At 48.9% G+C, this 18,316-nt stretch overlaps 8 protein-coding genes across 8 annotated transcripts; 5 read left to right on the top strand and 3 right to left on the bottom strand.

Moving 5' to 3' along the window:
- Positions 1-2,682: 2,682 nt before the first annotated feature.
- On the top strand, positions 2,683-3,640 carry N7484_003661 (uncharacterized protein; the record flags this gene model as incomplete). Its single annotated transcript, XM_057114081.1, has 2 exons — positions 2,683-2,754; positions 2,858-3,640. 2 exons carry the CDS (start codon positions 2,683-2,685, stop codon positions 3,638-3,640), a joined length of 855 nt encoding a protein of 284 aa, XP_056974221.1.
- A 170-nt stretch (positions 3,641-3,810) lies between these two features.
- On the bottom strand, positions 3,811-5,399 carry N7484_003662 (isovaleryl-CoA dehydrogenase; the record flags this gene model as incomplete). The annotated part of the gene is made up of 6 exons (XM_057114082.1): positions 3,811-4,225; positions 4,275-4,552; positions 4,613-4,848; positions 4,916-5,010; positions 5,068-5,155; positions 5,219-5,399. 6 exons carry the CDS (start codon positions 5,397-5,399, stop codon positions 3,811-3,813), a joined length of 1,293 nt encoding a protein of 430 aa, XP_056974222.1.
- Positions 5,400-5,930: 531 nt separating this feature from the next.
- Positions 5,931-7,713, top strand: N7484_003663 (putative 3-methylcrotonyl-CoA carboxylase, beta subunit (MccB); the record flags this gene model as incomplete). The annotated part of the gene is made up of 2 exons (XM_057114083.1): positions 5,931-7,363; positions 7,419-7,713. 2 exons carry the CDS (start codon positions 5,931-5,933, stop codon positions 7,711-7,713), a joined length of 1,728 nt encoding a protein of 575 aa, XP_056974223.1.
- A 496-nt stretch (positions 7,714-8,209) lies between these two features.
- Positions 8,210-9,224, bottom strand: N7484_003664 (uncharacterized protein; the record flags this gene model as incomplete). Its single annotated transcript, XM_057114084.1, has 7 exons — positions 8,210-8,630; positions 8,694-8,703; positions 8,757-8,785; positions 8,852-8,874; positions 8,933-9,012; positions 9,092-9,150; positions 9,214-9,224. 7 exons carry the CDS (start codon positions 9,222-9,224, stop codon positions 8,210-8,212), a joined length of 633 nt encoding a protein of 210 aa, XP_056974224.1.
- A 1,769-nt stretch (positions 9,225-10,993) lies between these two features.
- On the top strand, positions 10,994-12,030 carry yop1 (putative membrane biogenesis protein (Yop1); the record flags this gene model as incomplete). The annotated part of the gene is made up of 6 exons (XM_057114085.1): positions 10,994-11,047; positions 11,255-11,461; positions 11,530-11,538; positions 11,668-11,731; positions 11,784-11,841; positions 11,907-12,030. 6 exons carry the CDS (start codon positions 10,994-10,996, stop codon positions 12,028-12,030), a joined length of 516 nt encoding a protein of 171 aa, XP_056974225.1.
- A 619-nt stretch (positions 12,031-12,649) lies between these two features.
- On the bottom strand, positions 12,650-13,492 carry N7484_003666 (autophagy-related protein 101; the record flags this gene model as incomplete). The annotated part of the gene is made up of 3 exons (XM_057114086.1): positions 12,650-12,837; positions 12,964-13,314; positions 13,414-13,492. 3 exons carry the CDS (start codon positions 13,490-13,492, stop codon positions 12,650-12,652), a joined length of 618 nt encoding a protein of 205 aa, XP_056974226.1.
- Positions 13,493-15,224: 1,732 nt separating this feature from the next.
- Positions 15,225-15,638, top strand: N7484_003667 (EthD domain-containing protein; the record flags this gene model as incomplete). Its single annotated transcript, XM_057114087.1, has 1 exon — positions 15,225-15,638. The coding sequence occupies one exon, from the start codon at positions 15,225-15,227 to the stop codon at positions 15,636-15,638; it is 414 nt and encodes a 137-aa protein (XP_056974227.1).
- A 710-nt stretch (positions 15,639-16,348) lies between these two features.
- N7484_003668 (peroxisomal biogenesis factor 3) lies at positions 16,349-18,291 on the top strand (the record flags this gene model as incomplete). Its single annotated transcript, XM_057114088.1, has 4 exons — positions 16,349-16,506; positions 16,619-16,968; positions 17,031-17,421; positions 17,481-18,291. 4 exons carry the CDS (start codon positions 16,349-16,351, stop codon positions 18,289-18,291), a joined length of 1,710 nt encoding a protein of 569 aa, XP_056974228.1.
- Between the last annotated feature and the right edge of the window lie 25 nt (positions 18,292-18,316).

Here is an 18,316-nt window from a genome sequence, read left to right on the forward strand (position 1 = left end):
TCCTTCTACACGAGAGCTAGTGTTACATTTGATTATCCCACAGCATTATCACTGGGTGCGTGATGTTGTACCTCGTAGCGGCTCTCGCGTGGTTGGTAGATTCTCCACAAAGTCCTGCCGCAATTGACATACCAGGTGCCTGAGCTCGAATATACTAGGTGCACCTGAAAGCTATCTCCTACACCGTAGATCCAGTGTGACCTAGTGTGGAGCTGTACAACCTGAGCTAACGCAATTTTATGCTCTCAGGCTTCAAATCTCGTCTAGAGACGCTGTTGTGCTAGCTATATGGCGCATCTGCGCGGCAACTTCCGGATTGGAGCTAGTTTATGCTTACTGCACCAACTTGGCCTTGACTAGGTTTGCTGTTTGCAATAATTGCGTTTGTATCTGTGGAGAAGTGATAGATACCACATTATATGGCTCGTCTTAAGAATCCGTATCTCATAATTCACGCTTGATGCTCACTTTAGGGTCTAATTCTCATTCGGCAGCGCATCAAGGCATACTGATTGACAGCTACGACTGGCGCTAAGCCACTCCATAATCTGATGCCTATCATTAGTCCTTGTTCCTACAAGCAAAAGAGACTATATCTTTTCAAAGCCTCGCTCCCATTATCTCCCATTACGCTCGACAGCTTACACACAGGACAAAACCAGATTGATGAAGCCACCAAAAAACTATTCTGTGAATAGATTATGGGATTGACACGTAAAGAGATCAGATCGCCAAATCATGAGTAGAAGGGCTGGGGTCCCAGCATCCCACATGCTGGGAATATGCATCCATATAGGCTTTTTCTTTACGTGTAACCCGAGTACCCCACGAGTCGTATACAGCCGCCACGAATAAGCTTTGTACAGCGAATGGCCACGAAATTTATGAATCACATATTTGTGTTCCACAAGATCAGTGGCTCCACTCTGGTGCTGCTTACGATGATTAGACTAATGAAAGATGAGAGATTCAAGGTACGGAAGTCTAACTATGTACTATGATATACCAGTCGTAGCCTCGGTGCCTACGTCTCTGACTACGACGGGAAGAATTCGTGATTATCTTTGCCAAATTTTGTGGCCATGCACTATATACTGTATCTCCTGCTGCAGCTACCCTAGGATCGCCTCCAGGTCTTCCTATAAGGTTCAATCGTTTGCAAAGGGGCGGTGAAATCCAACATAAGAGCTCATTGAGCGGAGGGATTAATCCACATCATCTGTTTAAATCCCTATGTATATGGTCCGAGTCCACGACTTCAAGGTTCTGTCCGTAATGAAGCTTTTATCTCTTCTAAAGCACGGGCGGAAATATTATCTTCGCTAAGCCCCAGCTGAAATGTACCTTTATTTGCTTTTTTTTTGGATCGATTGCTCCTTGCTTATCATGTCACACACATACAGCATGTAGATCAAAACGTGTATTTGCTGTCGACGCCGTAGCTACAGATGGGATGCATATACGTATGGGTGTTATAGCATCTCATATGTACCGAGTATTACACAATCACATCACTCTCAAGCTTTGTAGGGTCAAGCTGTGCCTACCACCAACACTGTTACGAGAAAGATATTCTTCTACTATTTCCTCGAACGAGGTCCGTCATTCTCCATGACTCTGTGCTTACAATTCATCTTCGATCTTGGACCCGGTCTTTGATCGCGTCTTTGGTCCTTTTTTTCCCCCGCGATATATCGAAGATGTTGCTATTCTGGTCATCCAATTCTCTCTACGGCAAGTTTGATATCCTTTGATATCTACAACCTTGGAACAAATACCGGTATCAATTCTATTAATTCTTTCTATGGATATAGAGGAAGGGACGTAGGTTTGGGACCAGTACTCACGCAGTTGATATCCTTTACCATCCTTCCCCCCCTCTCTTCTATGGATAGCATCATATTTTTAATTACTAAAACAAACATTACGCTACTTCAGTCCCATATTTCGCTTCATTATGAGCTGCTCTTCACTCAATTCCTTCAAAGGGGGGTCCTTCCGGTATACAGGCACCGAAGGGGGAAGGTTTCAGCAAAGGCTAAGTTATGATCAAAGTCGAAGAAAGCGTTGGAGATGGACAACATGCTTACGTAAATTGACCACTCCATTAGTTAACTAAAAAATCATTTTTAAGTATGCATCTTGGTGTTTTCACATTGGCTTCATATACATTCAGAAACACTAGCGAGGCATATGACACTTGCAATCAACCGATGAAACCCAGTCTGGTAGTTCGTATAGTTCTGTGAGCCAATCAAATCCCGTGGTCAGATAATCCCTTATCCAATCCTACGCCAAACATAATATTCCCCCATTTTCAGCCCTTTGCAATGACTATATAAATAGCACATCATGTCCTCTTTGGCAACAGATACCAGACGTAATCTCATTCCAGTCTAGCCCCCCTGAAACGTAGGGGCCATAGTGATGGGGTCCAGATAGAGAAATGTGGAAATGTGGAACCAGCGCAGAAAAAATGCCAAGGCTTACATTAGCCAGGCTCCTCTTTCCTGTAAAAGATCAGCCCCGAACTTCCATTCTCAGCTGCACCTTCGTTTCGACTGTTGCATGGCCAGTGCTATATAAGCAATTTTTCCAATCTCTCTGTCTTCACTACCTATCTTCGCTCCTGCATCTCCTTCGCTTTATCATTTAATCGCCACACCGGCTTCATCGACAAACATGTCCGACGACGAGGATTATTATGACTTTGAAGAGGAATATATCTACGAGGACGCAGTGCCTGACCTTGTCGTGAGTGAATTTCAGCCCCTTGTTTATACACTATGCATCACACCAATGCATCTTCGTCCCATGAAGAGGATCAGCGACTGACAACCCTCTTCTTCCCCTGTAGGACGAACTTGCCGCATCCTCCTGGTACGAAGCGGCTCTGTACGAAGACCCAGGCATTGAAGTCGAAGACTACTTCAGCGACTGGGACTACTACTCAGATGACTACCACGACGACGATCCGACCGTAGCGCAGAGCAGGCCACCTACGAAAATCGAGCCTGCAGTAACCAAGACGAAGAAGGGTCGCACCCATGCCGCCGCCCGACCACACCATCCCTTGAAACTCGACATCGCCTCCTTCCAGGGCGTCGTGTGGAAAACGGACAGCTTGGAGCGGGATAAGGATGTTTCGGTGCAGATCTACGAACCGGGGCAGCTGGACAAGGTCGCGTTCCTGCAGGACTGGAGAGAGGTCTTCAAGTCTGCGCAGCCTGCGCTGGATAAGTCGCGGTTGAGGAAAAGACGCGCGCCTGAGCCTCAAGCGTCGGATACGTCTGGGGATGACGAAATTCTGAATGATGCAGATGAGGAGTACAGTGACGAGGATCCCATGTCTGATGTTGAGTCGCTGGATCAGGATGGAAGCGTGGAACTCGGGGAGGGTTCGAATACGACGCCTGAGCCTGGTCAGTCGCCGAAGGAGAATCCTCGAATTGCGGTTGAGATTCCAGTCAAACGGGGCCGGAAGCGTAAGGCTGAGGCTCCGACTCCGGTGAAGGAAACGAAGAGTAATCCGAATGATAACTCGACGAGGAGTCGATCAAAACGGGTTGCTTTGGACAAGAGTGAAGAGGAGGCGAGTTCGTCTGGTCCGGTTCGCCGTTCTGCCAGACAGAAGAAATAGTGTTGATAGGATGTGGATTTTCTTGGTTTCTTGTATCTGTGAAACATCCTGACTCACGACATGTAATGAATGATACGAACGAAGGAATGCATCTCAACTCAACAGAGTTCGAAGGAGTCCAATGGAGCTTAATACAAATATCTATGTATTCTTGTTCATGCGCCACTATTCTAAGCATACTCTTTGTTGAACGCACGGCCGATGACCATTCTTCGGATCTCGCTTGTGCCAGCTCCAATCTCGTACAACTTTGCATCACGAAGTAACCGTCCAGCAGAGATCTCGTTGATATATCCATTTCCGCCCATTAGCTGGATGGCATCTAAGGCGCATTCAGTTGCGCGTTCAGCAGCATACAGGATCGCGCCCGCACAGTCCTGGGTACGAATGACCAGTGGATCAGACGCAGCGGCACCATTGTCTACTTGGCGTGCCGTGGTGTAGGTGTATGCCCTTGAAGCGGCAAGCTTGGTGTACATATCAGCAAGCTTGCCCTGAATCAGCTGATTGTGAGCAATCGGAGTACCAAACTGCTTTCGGGTGTGTGTGTAAGGAAGGACGAGGTCCAAAGCAGCTTGCATGATTCTAAGCAAAGTCAGTATAAAATACGCCATGATATTTCAGAATGTCATACCCAAGGGGTCCTGCGCTTAGGACGAGTCTCTCCAAATCGAGGCCTTCCATCAGAACTCGGACACCGCGGTTTAGCTCTCCCAATACATTCTCACGGGGAACAAAGACATTGTCGAAGACAAGTTCACCAGTGTTGGAGCCACGCATGCCGAGCTTGTCCAGCTTCTGGGCACAGGAGAAGCCCTCGAAGCCCTTCTCAACAACAAAGGCGGTGATTCCCTTGGAGCCCTTATCAGGCTGTGTCTTTGCGTACACAACCACGAAGTCGGCCTCAGGACCCTGGAAGCGGAATTATCAGTTGCGGCACTCATAGCTTGGGTGGGATATTCCCGGGCTTACATTGGTGATCCACATTTTCGTTCCATTCAACACCCAGCCACCGTCCACCTCCTTCGCATTGGTCTTCATGCTGACAACATCGGAGCCAGCAGAGTGTTCCGACATAGCCAATGCACCGACTTTCTCACCAGCGAGTAACCCAGGCAAGAATCGTTCTTTTTGTTTTTCATTTCCATTAAGCGACAGTTGGTTGACGCACAGCTGAGAGTGAGCGGCATAGGAGAGACCAATACTTCCTGCATGAAACATAAGTTAGACCAGTCTTAGAGAACAAGTTGTTCATGAGATTGATATATCACTCACCAGATGCCCTACTAATCTCTTCCATCACTACACAATGCGCTTGGTAGCCCATTCCCAATCCACCATACGCTTCATCAGCTGTAATACCCAAGAACCTAATGCCCTTCATTAGTATGCTCGATACTTAATCCTGGAACAAGGAGCAAAATTACCCAGCATCACCAAGTTTCTTCCACATCTCGGCGGGGAAATTATTCTGTTCATCCGTCCGCGCCGCAACCTCGGCTGGAATCTCTCGCCCTGCGTCGGTGTCAGTTTACTTCAAACAAAAAGAAATACGAGCATGGGAGCGAAAAGGCTCACGTGTGAAGTCTTGGACTCGCTCCCGGAGCTCTACCAGCTCATCTTCAGTCGGAGGTGTAAAGCCCGCTGGGTGTTTAGTCGACACGCTGCGGGCGAATCCCTGGGCAAGTGCGGGGATGGCAGTTCGCCGCAACGAGCGGGTAGATGTGCGCAATAGGGATGGGAGGGTGAGCGAAGCCATTGTGAGGGTTGAGAGCAATGAGTATGAGCTCGGTAATGCCTCTGAGGGATATGTGAGAATGAAAAGCCTTTTAAGATTGAGAAGAGGAATAGAGAGCAAGGAGCGGCAGTCCTCGGCGCGGAGAAACCGCCTTGTGACGGTGTATACAAATATGGGGTTAAATCATTTTTACTTGACAATTGTTGCTGAGCTTTGGCTGCGGATTCAACTATTGATTGAGATTTTATACTACGTACTCTTCATATACTCATACCTCCCTGTCTATTCCCACATTGTATGTGGTTAGTAGTTGCCATTGTTGTTCCATCACTGGCGTTGATGCTGAGTCTCGGGTAGACGCGGCAATCATCGCAACTCCGCACAATCTGGGGAATTGGAGCTGTGCCTTTCTCCCTTTCCCTTCAACTACATATTTCATGCCTCGGGATGACATGATATGCTCTTCTCATTCTCAACTTTAGAAACACCTTTTATCTAAATCTGGATTTTCCCTTGGACACGGCGTCTGATTAGTCTTACCACGTCCCCGCAATGCGTGCCCCATCCCCGCTCGTCCTGCGGAGCCTGGGCTCACGAGCCGGTCTGCGCACCTGTCGCCCAACACACTTCAGATCTAACACCGCGACTCGAACTACATCACGCTCAATCGCTAACTACACACACCCTCACCATGCCTCAGCACTCTCTGTTATCCCGACAGCAGTCGATACCTCGTCGGCTGAATTCAAAGAGAACAGCCAACAGATGCAAGAGCTCCTGTCCCGGATGAATCGCCTGCACACAGATATCTCCAAAGGCGGTCCTCAGAAATCACGAGACAAGCATGTCGCACGCGGTAAAATGCTCCCCCGAGACCGTGTCTCAGCACTGATTGACCCTGGAACATCGTTTCTGGAGCTCTCCCCACTTGCAGGACACGGGGTATACGAGGGTGAGGATGTACCCGCTGGCGGAATCATCACTGGTATAGGTACGGTTGAGGGAGTCAACTGCATGATTGTTGCGAATGACAGTACCGTCAAGGGCGGCACCTACTATCCTATCACGGTGAAAAAACACCTTCGCGCACAGGCAATCGCCCAAGAGAACAGATTGCCTTGTATTTATCTAGTTGACTCTGGTGGTGCGAACCTTCCGCATCAGGCGGATGTGTTCCCTGACCGGGACCACTTCGGTCGCATTTTCTATAACCAGGCTCGAATGAGCTCTCTCGGCATTCCACAGCTTTCGGTTGTTATGGGCCCTTGCACGGCCGGTGGTGCTTATGTCCCTGCTATGAGTGACGAGACAATTATCGTCGAAAACCAAGGTACTATCTTTCTGGCTGGTCCACCACTTGTCAAGGCTGCTACGGGCGAGGTTGTTTCGGCCGAGGATTTGGGTGGTGGTCTACTGCATTCTACCATCTCGGGCGTGACAGATTATCTGGCTGTTGACGATGCCCATGCGCTCATTCTGGCTAGACGTTCGGTTTCCAACCTCAACTACCCTAAGACCAAAGCGCCCCTCGAGCTTGGGGATGTGGTGAAGGAGCCAATCTATGACCCCAATGAGTTGAACGGGATTGTCGGCGTCAACCTTAGACGGCAAATTCCCGCCCATGAAGTTATTGCCCGAATTGTCGATGGAAGCGAGTTCTCTGAGTTCAAGCGCGACTATGGTACAACGCTCGTGACGGGCTTCGCACGGATTCATGGCCACCGAGTCGGTATCGTCGCCAATAATGGCATCTTGTTCTCCGAATCGTCTCTCAAGGGCGCTCACTTCATTGAGCTGTGTGCTCAGCGACGAATTCCCCTCGTGTTCTTGCAAAACATATCCGGTTTTATGGTGGGTGCAGATGCCGAGAAGGGCGGCATTGCGAAGAACGGTGCCAAGCTTGTAACCGCCGTTGCATGTGCAGATGTTCCGAAGTTTACAGTTGTCTTTGGTTCAAGTGCTGGTGCTGGAAACTACGGCATGTGGTAAGTTATATTCCCAGTCTGATCACCAAGTATACTGTCTCACGTATGTTGCTAGTGGCCGTGCCTACTCCCCTCGGTTAATGTTCATGTGGCCGAATTCGAAGATCGGCGTCATGGGTTCTGAACAACTTTCTGCTGTCATGGAAGCTGTTGGGAAGACTGTGGATCCAGATCTCAAAAATCGGATTGATCACGAGTCTGAAGCTATCTTTGCTTCCGCCCGTCTATGGGACGACGGCGTCATTCCACCAGCACAGACAAGGAGGATGTTGGGTCTGGGATTGGCAGCTGCCGTCAGTGGAAACCCAGAGCCAGATGTTCAGACCAGATTTGGAGTATTCCGGATGTAAACAGATGTCGAAAGAATCGTCAATATAATGTAGACACGACGAAGTCATCCAATCAAACATGATATTTTTCTTTCAATAAAATTGGCAAAATACTCGAAGCATAAACGAGGTCGAAGAGAAATATGCGAACTGAAACAATTGCCTTTAGATATCACAGATATGGCTATTCACCAAAATCGACTTTTAGGGGGTCCAACAACCAAACCTCTCAATGTATAAAATTGCGGAAGGAAAAGAAAAACAGAGTTCGGTACTCAGAAGTGTATCTCAGAATCGAAGAATAGATGGTATAATAGATGAGAAAGGAAGAAATGGCGGCGAAGCGTCAGTCTATCAGGGGGCGCAGATGCATAAAAGCGTAGAAAACATCATGTGGCACGTCAAAAAGCATACGTGGAAGCGGAGACAGGCGTGACTTGCAAAAGCCCATGGATCTCTTGCTGAGCATAAGCGGTGCAACAGAGTCCAAAGTGTCATAAGATGTGATTCATCCAATTTACAGGATAACACATGGAGACTTGCGGCGCGTTGATCTATTATCTCGTTTGCGGTCGTTGCGGTTTGAGTTTTCGCGCTTGCGAGATGAATCGCTGCTGGAGCCTGAACCTTGCAGGTCCTTGCGAATGATTTGGCGGCAGAGGTCAACGAAAACCTCGTTCACGTTTGCGCGGCGGCGGGCAGAGGTTTCGTAGTATGGAGCATTTCCCCAACTCTGGGAAAGGCCGAAAGCGCGTGCTCGGGGCACAGCTCGGTCATCTTCGAGATCTGATTTGTTGCCAACAATGACGAGCGGGACCTTTTCGTCGTCTTTGATTCGGATGATCTGTTCGCGGAGCTCGGAAAGTTCATTCAAAGATGACATGCTAGTGATGGAGAACACCAGTAAGAAACCTTGACCCTGTTTCATATAGAGTTCTCTAAAATGGAACACAGGTTAGCATGCGCTGGAACGCGGAGATAGGTATCGAGTTGTATTGTACCTCATGGCAGCTATACGCCCGGTTAGTAAAATCAATCACATGCACAAGGCTGGCTGCACTCACTGAATTGTTCTGTCCCTGCGGTATCAAGACTGTATAACACAACCTCTTGTCAGCATTCGGCTTCTCACTCATTGTATCCGCACCGAGGTACCTACATTTCGAGAATGCATTGTCGACCCTAGCATTGATACGTCAATAACGAGCATCTCTTATCAAGGTGAATAAGATCCACTTACATCTACCTCAATTTGCTTACGGTATGAGTCCTCAATGGTCGGGTCATAGCTTTCAATCCAGACATTTTGAACGAATTGAGCTGCGAATTCATGAGCTACTGCTTTGTGACGGGCGCAATGGCACTGCAAACGACGGTGGGCAATCAGGGAGATATGTACCAGTCAAGCAACTTTTCCCGACACCTCCAGCTCCCAGAACAACAATATGGTATTCCCGCCTGTTGTGACACGTCATTGCAATTAGCCACCGGCATTGGCGAGGGCGAGATCCCACAACTTACTGCGGCCGCATTGATAGAGATCCCAGGATCACCTGGTATAATAATGTATTGTGAGGAAGGAAAAAGGAGCGAGAATGGAGGCCAATGGCAAGAGACTAATTTGTGATCACAGTTGATCTCGTGCTGCGTTGCTTGTACCACGCGGGGGGATGGATCGAGATCCTAGTTTCTTTCGTCGCGGTGTCGGGGAGAATGTTCCGTGTATGTTATCCCCCTCTGTAACCGCCAAAAGCCGTGGTACCCCTTAAATATGGCACGATGGTGTCCAGCTCCCTTGGGGGCCGATAGGGAAGAGCAGAGGGAATCGGTTACATCGGAGTCCCAATGGATCAAGGAGTGGTATTGACGCACGGGCCGTTCGATGGGATTCGGTATCGGTTCTTTCCACCAGAGGTCAGTGTGGTGGAGGATTGATTGAGGCTGAGCGGTTCAAAAATGGGGGGACGAGGTTGTTTGGGAAAGTGGGTGTTGTGTGCGGGCCGCGGAGTTTAGGGGCTTTTTTTCTCTCTTACCGTTCTGCAAGCCAAATAAGGAACCGGAAAATGATATCTAATTCTTCACAGATGTTAGTAAGGACTTAAAAAAGCAATGTGGTATGAACATGAATATGCATGTCGAGTCCAATCGGTGCTTGTTGAACCCCCTGGTTTGTCTCGAATCACATCATCTGTTCCTGGCGGTGAGTCCAGACCGTCAACTCCACAATGCTCTTCACCTAATTTTATGGCGACTTATATACTACGAATTCTTCAAAATTGGACTACACTAAGGACAGCAGAATAGCAAATAGCCTAATTGGGGGGTGGCTGGGCTCCAGACAGTGGAATTTGGGGCGACTTGAATACCTGAGCCCCTACAGGAGGTAGATCCAATGAATTCAATCTATAGATATCACTCCTGGTCGATTCCTGGTTATTAGGCTATTGTGAGGCTAAGGCGATATATAGGGTGCGCATTAGCGAGCATTTATCCGTAGTTATGTATCAACGTGCCCTATACATGGATTACGTGATGATGTACTTTGTGCCATTGGCATGAGATTCCTTGAACATGATAGGCTCGAATTATTTTGCGAGCTCCAAAGACTGTATGACGGATAAAGAACCGTTAGATTCATGCTATAGCCAAATTATACTCTGTATTAGCTTGGGCTAGATTGATCCATCGATGAGTAATGGACTGGGTGGAATAGGTTCACGGATGTATCTATGGATGTGGATAAGAATAATTTCCCGGAGCTTGGCTGTCCGGGGTTGGTTTCACATTTCTAGTAAGGACGCACAAGATCATATCATCAAACCGTCGTCATCGTGCTAGGTTTACGATAACGGGTAATGATTTTGTGCTCTTAGAGACCGGGAAAAAAAAACCTGTATCTTTAGTAACCGTACTTGATTTAGTCTGAATGACCTAACATGCAAGAGGGCTTATCGTTTGATGATAGGGTTATTCTAGGGGGTTTTGTGAATACAGTGCTCTACAGATAGCTCGCATGAAATCCTACCAAATTAGACAAGTCGGGACTTTTGTTCCTATCGATGGCATTCTATCATGCGAGGGGTAAATACCCACAGGACGGATCACTCCACTGCAGTTGATTCACATGGCGCTCGCATCTGATCGCGGACCGAGTACGTCATGAAATCACGTGATTACCGCACGGTCACAGCAGCGGGAAGCGCCAGCTCGACCAAATGCATTCTCACTCATCCCTCGCTCCCATTGCAATCTCTCTGCTTCTCGAAAAACATATTCTGAAATTTTAAGCTCATCTCACAAAATGGCTTCCTTCCAAGACCGTGCCCAGCACGCTATCGCCCAGCTCGACAAGGAGGTGCGTTTCTAGCTCATTGTGTGTTTCGTTGGTGCCTCGCCAGCTCTAGCCCCATTTTTGGCTGCATGATTTCTGTGCCCTCACGATAGTGCGATCGGGAGGGCAACGGGATCTAACAGCACAGCACACATCTACTTGTGCTACCTTCCATCATTGTCTTATTTTTTTTTTCTGGAGCTATGTCCCCTTGGCTGACGTCTTTGATAGCTGTCCAAGTACCCTGTCCTGAACAACCTGGAGAGACAGACTTCCGTCCCTAAGGTCTATGCCATCCTGGGTCTGGTCGGTGTCTACTTCTTCCTTGTGTTCTTCAACATCGCTGGCGAGTTCCTCGTCAACGTTGCTGGTTTCGTCCTGCCTGGTTACTACTCCCTCCAGGCCCTGTTCACCTCGGGTACCGCGGATGACACTCAGGTAAGCTTTCCTCTCATCTCCTGCCTATTTTCCTATGAATTGTCTCGCTAACTTTCGATTTTCTATAGTGGTTGACTGTATGTTCCCATGACCCCAACTCGCTATCATATTGCCATAGTGTTCCTGGCACGAGACAGCATCTTCTGTCCTTGTCGAGTGCCACGTGATATTCCGCAAGACCAATAATCTAACATGTCCCTCGATAGTACTGGGTCGTCTTTGCTTTCCTGACCACCCTCGAGAGTGCTATTAGCGCCGCTTACTGGTTCCGTACGTGCAAACAAGTTATCGCACAAGTTGAGCTATACTGATTTCGAACTAGCCTTCTACTACATCTTCAAGTTCGTCCTTGTGCTGTGGATGGCTCTTCCCCAGACCAAGTAAGTCTTCGAAATGAAAATCACATACTAAACTTCAAATTCAAGTGAACTAACCAATTCTACAGCGGTGCCCAAGTTGTCTTCCACTCTGTCCTTCAGCCTCTGGTTGGCCGCTTCTTCTCCAGCAATGGCACCTCCGCCAACCTCCGTGCCCAGGCCGAGGCTGCTTCCAAGACCCACTCGTCCTAAAAGATTCCATAACGAATCCATGCTGAGAATCGTCTCGATATCATGTACACCCGAGGCTGTAGCTTGGATATAGGCCGCGGGTTTGTCGATTCTCCCTGACCGGTCGGGTATTGTTAACGACGTGATGCTCGAGGATGAAGTCTCGATGCGAATGAATTGCAATTTGAGTCCTGATGACAATAGAGTCAAGGTGAAAGGAGGGAAGGAGCCGAGCCCGGGGATGTATTGGGGGCTAGCGGGGAATTGGGATACTGTGTTGGTTTTGTGTTGATTTGAATTACATATCTTGAATGGTAGAGCTTGTCTGTAGCGTTTTGACTCTGTCGCCCCGCTCGCTTCCAGGTATACGGAAACAGCATGATATGCATTTCTTACACTGATTTTTTCCACCTCTACATTTTCCATATGGAGCGGGCTTTCAATTGCCTTGCTCTGATCGAATAATTCCACTGGAAAGAAACACAAAATTCCAAGACGCCAGTCCAAAAAGTGACTTCCCGCAAGGGACTTGCCCGCCAAACGCCGAACACCTCTTCTAACGTGAAATCATATCGCCCTGGACCAAACACAAGTGTGCAGCTCCGATGGCGTCGCTAATCTCCCTCCCAGTTCGGCCATGTTAATACAACCCAATGCGGTTACCCCAACCATCGGTCCGCGGGTTAACAACAATGCGATAAGGGAAGGGATTGGAATCACTAGTCGTGATGGGCGGAATATGGTCCTTGTCCCGATTCACAACAGCAAGGATCTTCAACGCAGCTTTCTGAAGCATATTGCCCATGGCCTTCCGGACCTTGGCTCGTTCTAAATGCCCCCCAAAAAAGAACAGATTAGCAAGCGATCATCCCCAACTGCGTTCCGACAGAGCCCGCGCATCCAAATGCCATCGCAGCAACTCTAAACACTCTCTGCTACTGGTAAAAAACTCACCGGAATCCGTCCGCGGCGTTGCAATCGTCACATCCAACGTCCAAATCTCCCAACATACCTCCTCCTCTCCCTTCCCAGCTAACCCACCAAACCAAAGCCCTGACCGGCGCCTCTTCTTCTCATAAAATTCCACCGCTATCCGACCACGTACACCCCCTCCGGCGCCTACTTTCCCATCTTCTCCGCCTGCAGCGGAGGACAGGTGCTGCCGCACAAGGGCACTAACGCGAGATTCAATCAACGTCTCCAAGTCCGCATCATTGATCGCAGGTAGTGTAAAGTCCAGTACATCGAAGGTCACGGGTCGAATAGACGGGAAGTAGCGGTGGAAGAAGATGAGGTTCAGGACGCCTGAGCGAGGGGCAAAAGTCAGTGGCGACCTTGAGAACGAGCAGGAAATTTCCGCAATAGCCATTGGGGATTCCCGTGGATAACTGTGTAGCCACATACCTTTTAGCACATCGCGCACTGTTGTGGTGTCGGCGAATATCTCCAGGAAGTACTCTGGAGGGGTTTTGCGGGGCTCCATCCCCGCCCGCGGTGGAACGGACCCAGAGCTGCTGTTTGGGGTTTTGTGCCGGAACGCGAGGTGATTTGGGTGGAGTACGTGGGCGCACGATTTATTGTACTGCTTTGGGAGCCTTTGAGGATTTGGTGAGTGTCATGGAGGGGTTTAGGTCTTGGTTTGGGGTGATGCTGGTGACAGTGAGGATCGGGGCGGTTTCCATCGGACTGGGCCGAATGACGCTTATCAAGCTTATCATTGGTCCCTGGGCGGGCGGCCCTTTGTCGGTTGCGTAATAACGATGGTTCATCAGGAAAGTGGGTCATTCGCTGCTTGCGACTGTGTTGTGCTCCACGTTTATTTCCTTTGTACTGGATATTTCTTGAATATGATGGTTTCAAGGTATCTTTGGAACCATTCTTCCCGTCTTGGCGCTCTTCGTATGGAGTTTTGAATTCCACTAGATGCCAAACACATCAACTTGCCTGGATCCAAGATCCCCTATAAGGTTCTAAAAATATCTCCTGTGTTGAATCACCTCACTGGTTATATTGCTGACTACATGGTACTTGAAGCCTAGCAGGTCTTTAATCGCAGTACTGTGGGCATCGTATGGACTATCCAGTACCCCATCCAGATCGTGCGTACCACGCACCTTCATCATCACTGATAGGAACTGTTCGTAGAAAAGTGCAAGTGAGCTCTATAGTTAGAAATGTTCTCATTATTCTTCACATCCTCATGATCCAAGTTGTTTCGTTATTTAATTCTTCGGCGTCCTCCCTCAGTATACTGAAGATACTTCCCCAAAAGAGTAAACGAGCAGTAGTTGTTATATACCAGTCAGCAATCCTTGAGATGGATCTTGCTTACCATTCACTGATAACAAGAGAATACTTTGACACCGAATGGTACAAATTTGTAAGTCGCTTCATTCACCAAGATGTTGAGTTCTCCCATATGTGCCATTTAGAGGCAAATGGCACCATGTTCACTGGCTACACATCAACCAGATTTATTTCACAACAATAATGTGGATGGCACGATATCTCCGAATCAGGAAGGCGTTTCGAGTGGAGCCCTTCCGATTTTTGTTCCTGATTCCCGTTATCGTCTCCAAGAATAACATTCCTACCCCCGTGCTAAAGAAGCCCTCATCCCAATCCCTCACGTTCCCAATCTTTCTTATTCCCAATACAGGGCCTCCTTCACCAAACCAACAGTTTCGTCTTCGGCATCATAAATACTAACACTTAAGTCTCCCGAGTCCCTAGCTCAGATGATCCGAAGTGTAGTCTCTACAAGCGCGGTTTTTGCCGCTCAGAAGAATGGATGATGGAAGCTTGTATTTCCGTATGGAAGCACCGCTCCCCTTGAACCACTACCTTGATCAACTATTATTAACGGCAGCTTTTCCTACTGGTTGACTGTGACAGCTCGAATTGGGCAGCTTTGAACATATCCCTGCTTCAAGTGACAACAGCTACAAAGCCAATAAAAGTTGTGAAATATGCCACAAGGCTGTTCTAGTGTACCAGCCTCTCATATTATCAATCTCGCCTTTTCTTTAGGCAACGCTTTAGCCCCCAAAACCTGGATTACATAACGCCATTGAAGTAGTTTACTAACCCAAGTAGTCAACTAGCTCACTATATAAAGTGAGGGGAACGTAAGCAGCGCCTTGTTGATCCCGTCACATCCCCAAGACCATTAAAAGCGAAGACTCAATAGCCACTCTCTGCCTAAACCCTTCACAATGCCCTTCAGGATACTAGCTCACGCCTACCGCAAGCCCGGTATGTCTACCGAGGACTTCAAGAAGCACTACGAGGCCCATGTCGACCTTCTCAAGCGCCTTACTGGCGATGACTTCCCGCTCTCCCATAAACGCACCTATACGTTTCGCCAAACTGTCGAAGTGGCACCTGAGGGCGCTACCTCTTCCAATGCCACCACCCCGGCTGTTGTACTCGTTGGCCAGCAATCGGAATTCGACTTTGATGCGTATGCGGAGCTGACGTTCACTAATGAGGATGCTTTCCGTGTCTTTGCTCAGAAGGTTCGTGAGCCTGAGGCTGCGTCTCAGATTAAGGCGGATGAAGAGCTGTTTTTGGACCGACCAAAGTTTGCGGTTGTTGTCCTCGGAGATGTTTCTGAGACTAAAGCTTGATACTCTCTACTCCCGAGGTCGTACCATGCCCTCTTCGTTTTCGATGCGGCCTTCAAGATTGATAGACATAACGCTCATGGTTCTTCTGCATCCCGGTCTACAATTATGTACGTATTAAAGAGGTTGACATGAAGCCCGGCAGTGGATTTTGGAAAAGTGTGAGAAGTAGATGCCTGCAGTGCTGGGGCTCTGATATGTTCATGACCCCCATTATTTAAACTCGGAAATGATCCAATTGTTGTTCCTGAGGTTTTTGTGATATTGTAGGATATGACACGTGAAGGTAAACACAAGATCTAGCCATGCAAGTTAGCAACGGCTTAGATGTCTTGGCAGAAATGAAGGAGGAACACATGTTATGGTGCGGCCATACCGAATCCGGGGAAGCTAAAGTCATCCTCCAAACATATTACGTTGAAGATGATTTGGAGGATGAATTTATTCTCTTCAGTTGATTCCAGATGAAAAGGAGTATCGTGTCATCATCATAACTTGATGTGCTCTAGTATCATAGTTGGGGTCTCCCCACAGAACCTGGCACACTAGCCGAGGCCGGCTGGGGATGGTCCCCGGCCACCGCGATCAGCGCCCGAAGGTCAACCTCCCACTTGGATCTGCCCAACCTCAACTTCTACACAACAGAGATCATCTCAAAATCCACAAAATCCACGACAGACGGAAAAGAGAGAGTATCTCCGAACATCTACAACATGATCGGTGGCGCGAGGCGCTGGTTAAAGCGCAATCGCAAAGGTCTCGCGATCGGGGCTGGAGTGCTGGGTGCTGGTTACCTGGCCGGCCAATATGTTATTTCCAAGATCTCAGAGGCGCGAGAGCGTATGAGCAGTGATAGGATTGCCAAAGAAAAGTGAGTCCTGGTCTAGGTTCCCAATTCTGCTTGCCCTGTCGCCCGGACACGCGAGCTTGTGACTGGATCCATCCTGTTCCCGATGCCCGCTGGCTAACAGTCTCCACTTTAGCCTACGCCGGCGATTTGAACAGAATCAAACCGATTGCGCCTATACCGTCATTGCATTGCTGCCAACAGCTACAGAGAATATTGTCGATGCATTGCCTGTGGAGGAACTGACCAAGGAGCTACAGAAGAAGCGGGCGGAGAGGCTAGCACGACTCAATGCGGGGGAAGCTACGGGCTCGGACATGAGCTCGGTTTCACCAAGCCTGCCAGGAGATGATACAAAGAGTCTTTCGAGTTTCCAGAGCGAGGGCTATGTGCATACGAGTCAGCTCGGAGAGCCGGCCGACTCGGATGGACAACCCCGCGTGAAACGGAACAAGACACAGCTATGGAATGAGGTCAAGATCACATGTATTTTCGACCCAGGGCCCTATACAATGGTATTCATCTGGCTAACTCTTCTTTTACTGCAGCTGTGACTCGATCCTTTACAATGATCTATATCCTCTCCCTTCTCAACATCTTCACTCGCATCCAGCTCAATCTCCTCGGCCGCCGCAACTATCTCTCAAGCGTCATTTCTCTGGCCAACCCCCCTGCCGACTCGACGATCAGCCTTGAAGACCATGACTATGATCTCACACAAACCCTTGGAGATGATATTGCGACCAACCGACGCTATCTTGCGTTCAGTTGGTGGCTGCTCCACCGTGGATGGAAGACGCTTATGGAGCGGGTCCAGCCCGCTGTGGAGGAGGCATTCGGTCCTCTGAACCCGCGTGAGGATATCAGTTTGTCCAAACTGTCAGAATTGACTCTGCAGATCCGGAGAAAGATTGAAGGGAATACGGAGGAAGACCGTCGGTAATGGATATTTCCTCATTGTCTCAATTATGATTGCGTTACTGACATGCCAAACTTAGATCCAAGAAATGGTTATCCTGCTTGCTGCCGCCAACGGAGGACGAAGATTACGTACTTCGTGAATCCGGTGTCGAGGGAGTGGCTGACCCATCCTCCTCGGAGACTGCTTCAAAGCTGCGCCTTCTTTTGGATGAGACAGCCGACCTCATCGACTCTCCGTCCTTCTCCTTTGTCCTGACTCTCCTTCTGAATGAAGGATTCTCCACCCTAGTTGACGTGAAATGTGCCAACGAGGCTTTCAAGGCTTCGACTCCGGCACCAGAGACTGCGCCACAATCCTTTGACTCCATGGCCACCGTCATCCCCCCCGTCGTTTCCGAGCGCAAGACCAAACTTGCCAACTTGCTCGCCGTGATGGCCCGTCAAGCTCATGTGATTGGTCAGGGACCCATGGGCCCTAACGATTATCTCGACGTAATGGACAAGAACGTTCGAGAGCTCGAGGCCTTTTCCGCTGTCATATATAGCTCGAATTTCGACCTCGAGCTTCCCGGTGCTAGTCGGCAACCAGGGGCTTCTAAGGGTATGGATTCTATGGACCCGAATTCTTCTGCCATGTTCTCAGAAGTGGTAGTGGATGAGACCGAGGCTGGATCTGTCGATCTGGCCCAGAGCGCTCCCGTTCTGATTGATCAGGAAGAGCGGGTTATTGAGATCGCTGAGGAGACTAATGAAGCCCCAGTGGCCGAGGAGACGACACCAGTACCATCTAAAGAGCCTACGTCTGAATCTGCCTTCGACAGGGCCTGGGGCAAGGCCGTGGATGAGGGAAATACCGCGTCGGGGCCTGAAGTTCAAGAAACTTCTTAGGCTTTGGACTAGTCCACGTGATTTA

Source organism: Penicillium longicatenatum (genome assembly GCF_028827895.1).
Source record: "Penicillium longicatenatum strain IBT 33135 chromosome Unknown contig_2_segment0_segment0, whole genome shotgun sequence".
Classification (NCBI taxonomy): Eukaryota; Fungi; Ascomycota; class Eurotiomycetes; order Eurotiales; family Aspergillaceae; genus Penicillium; species Penicillium longicatenatum.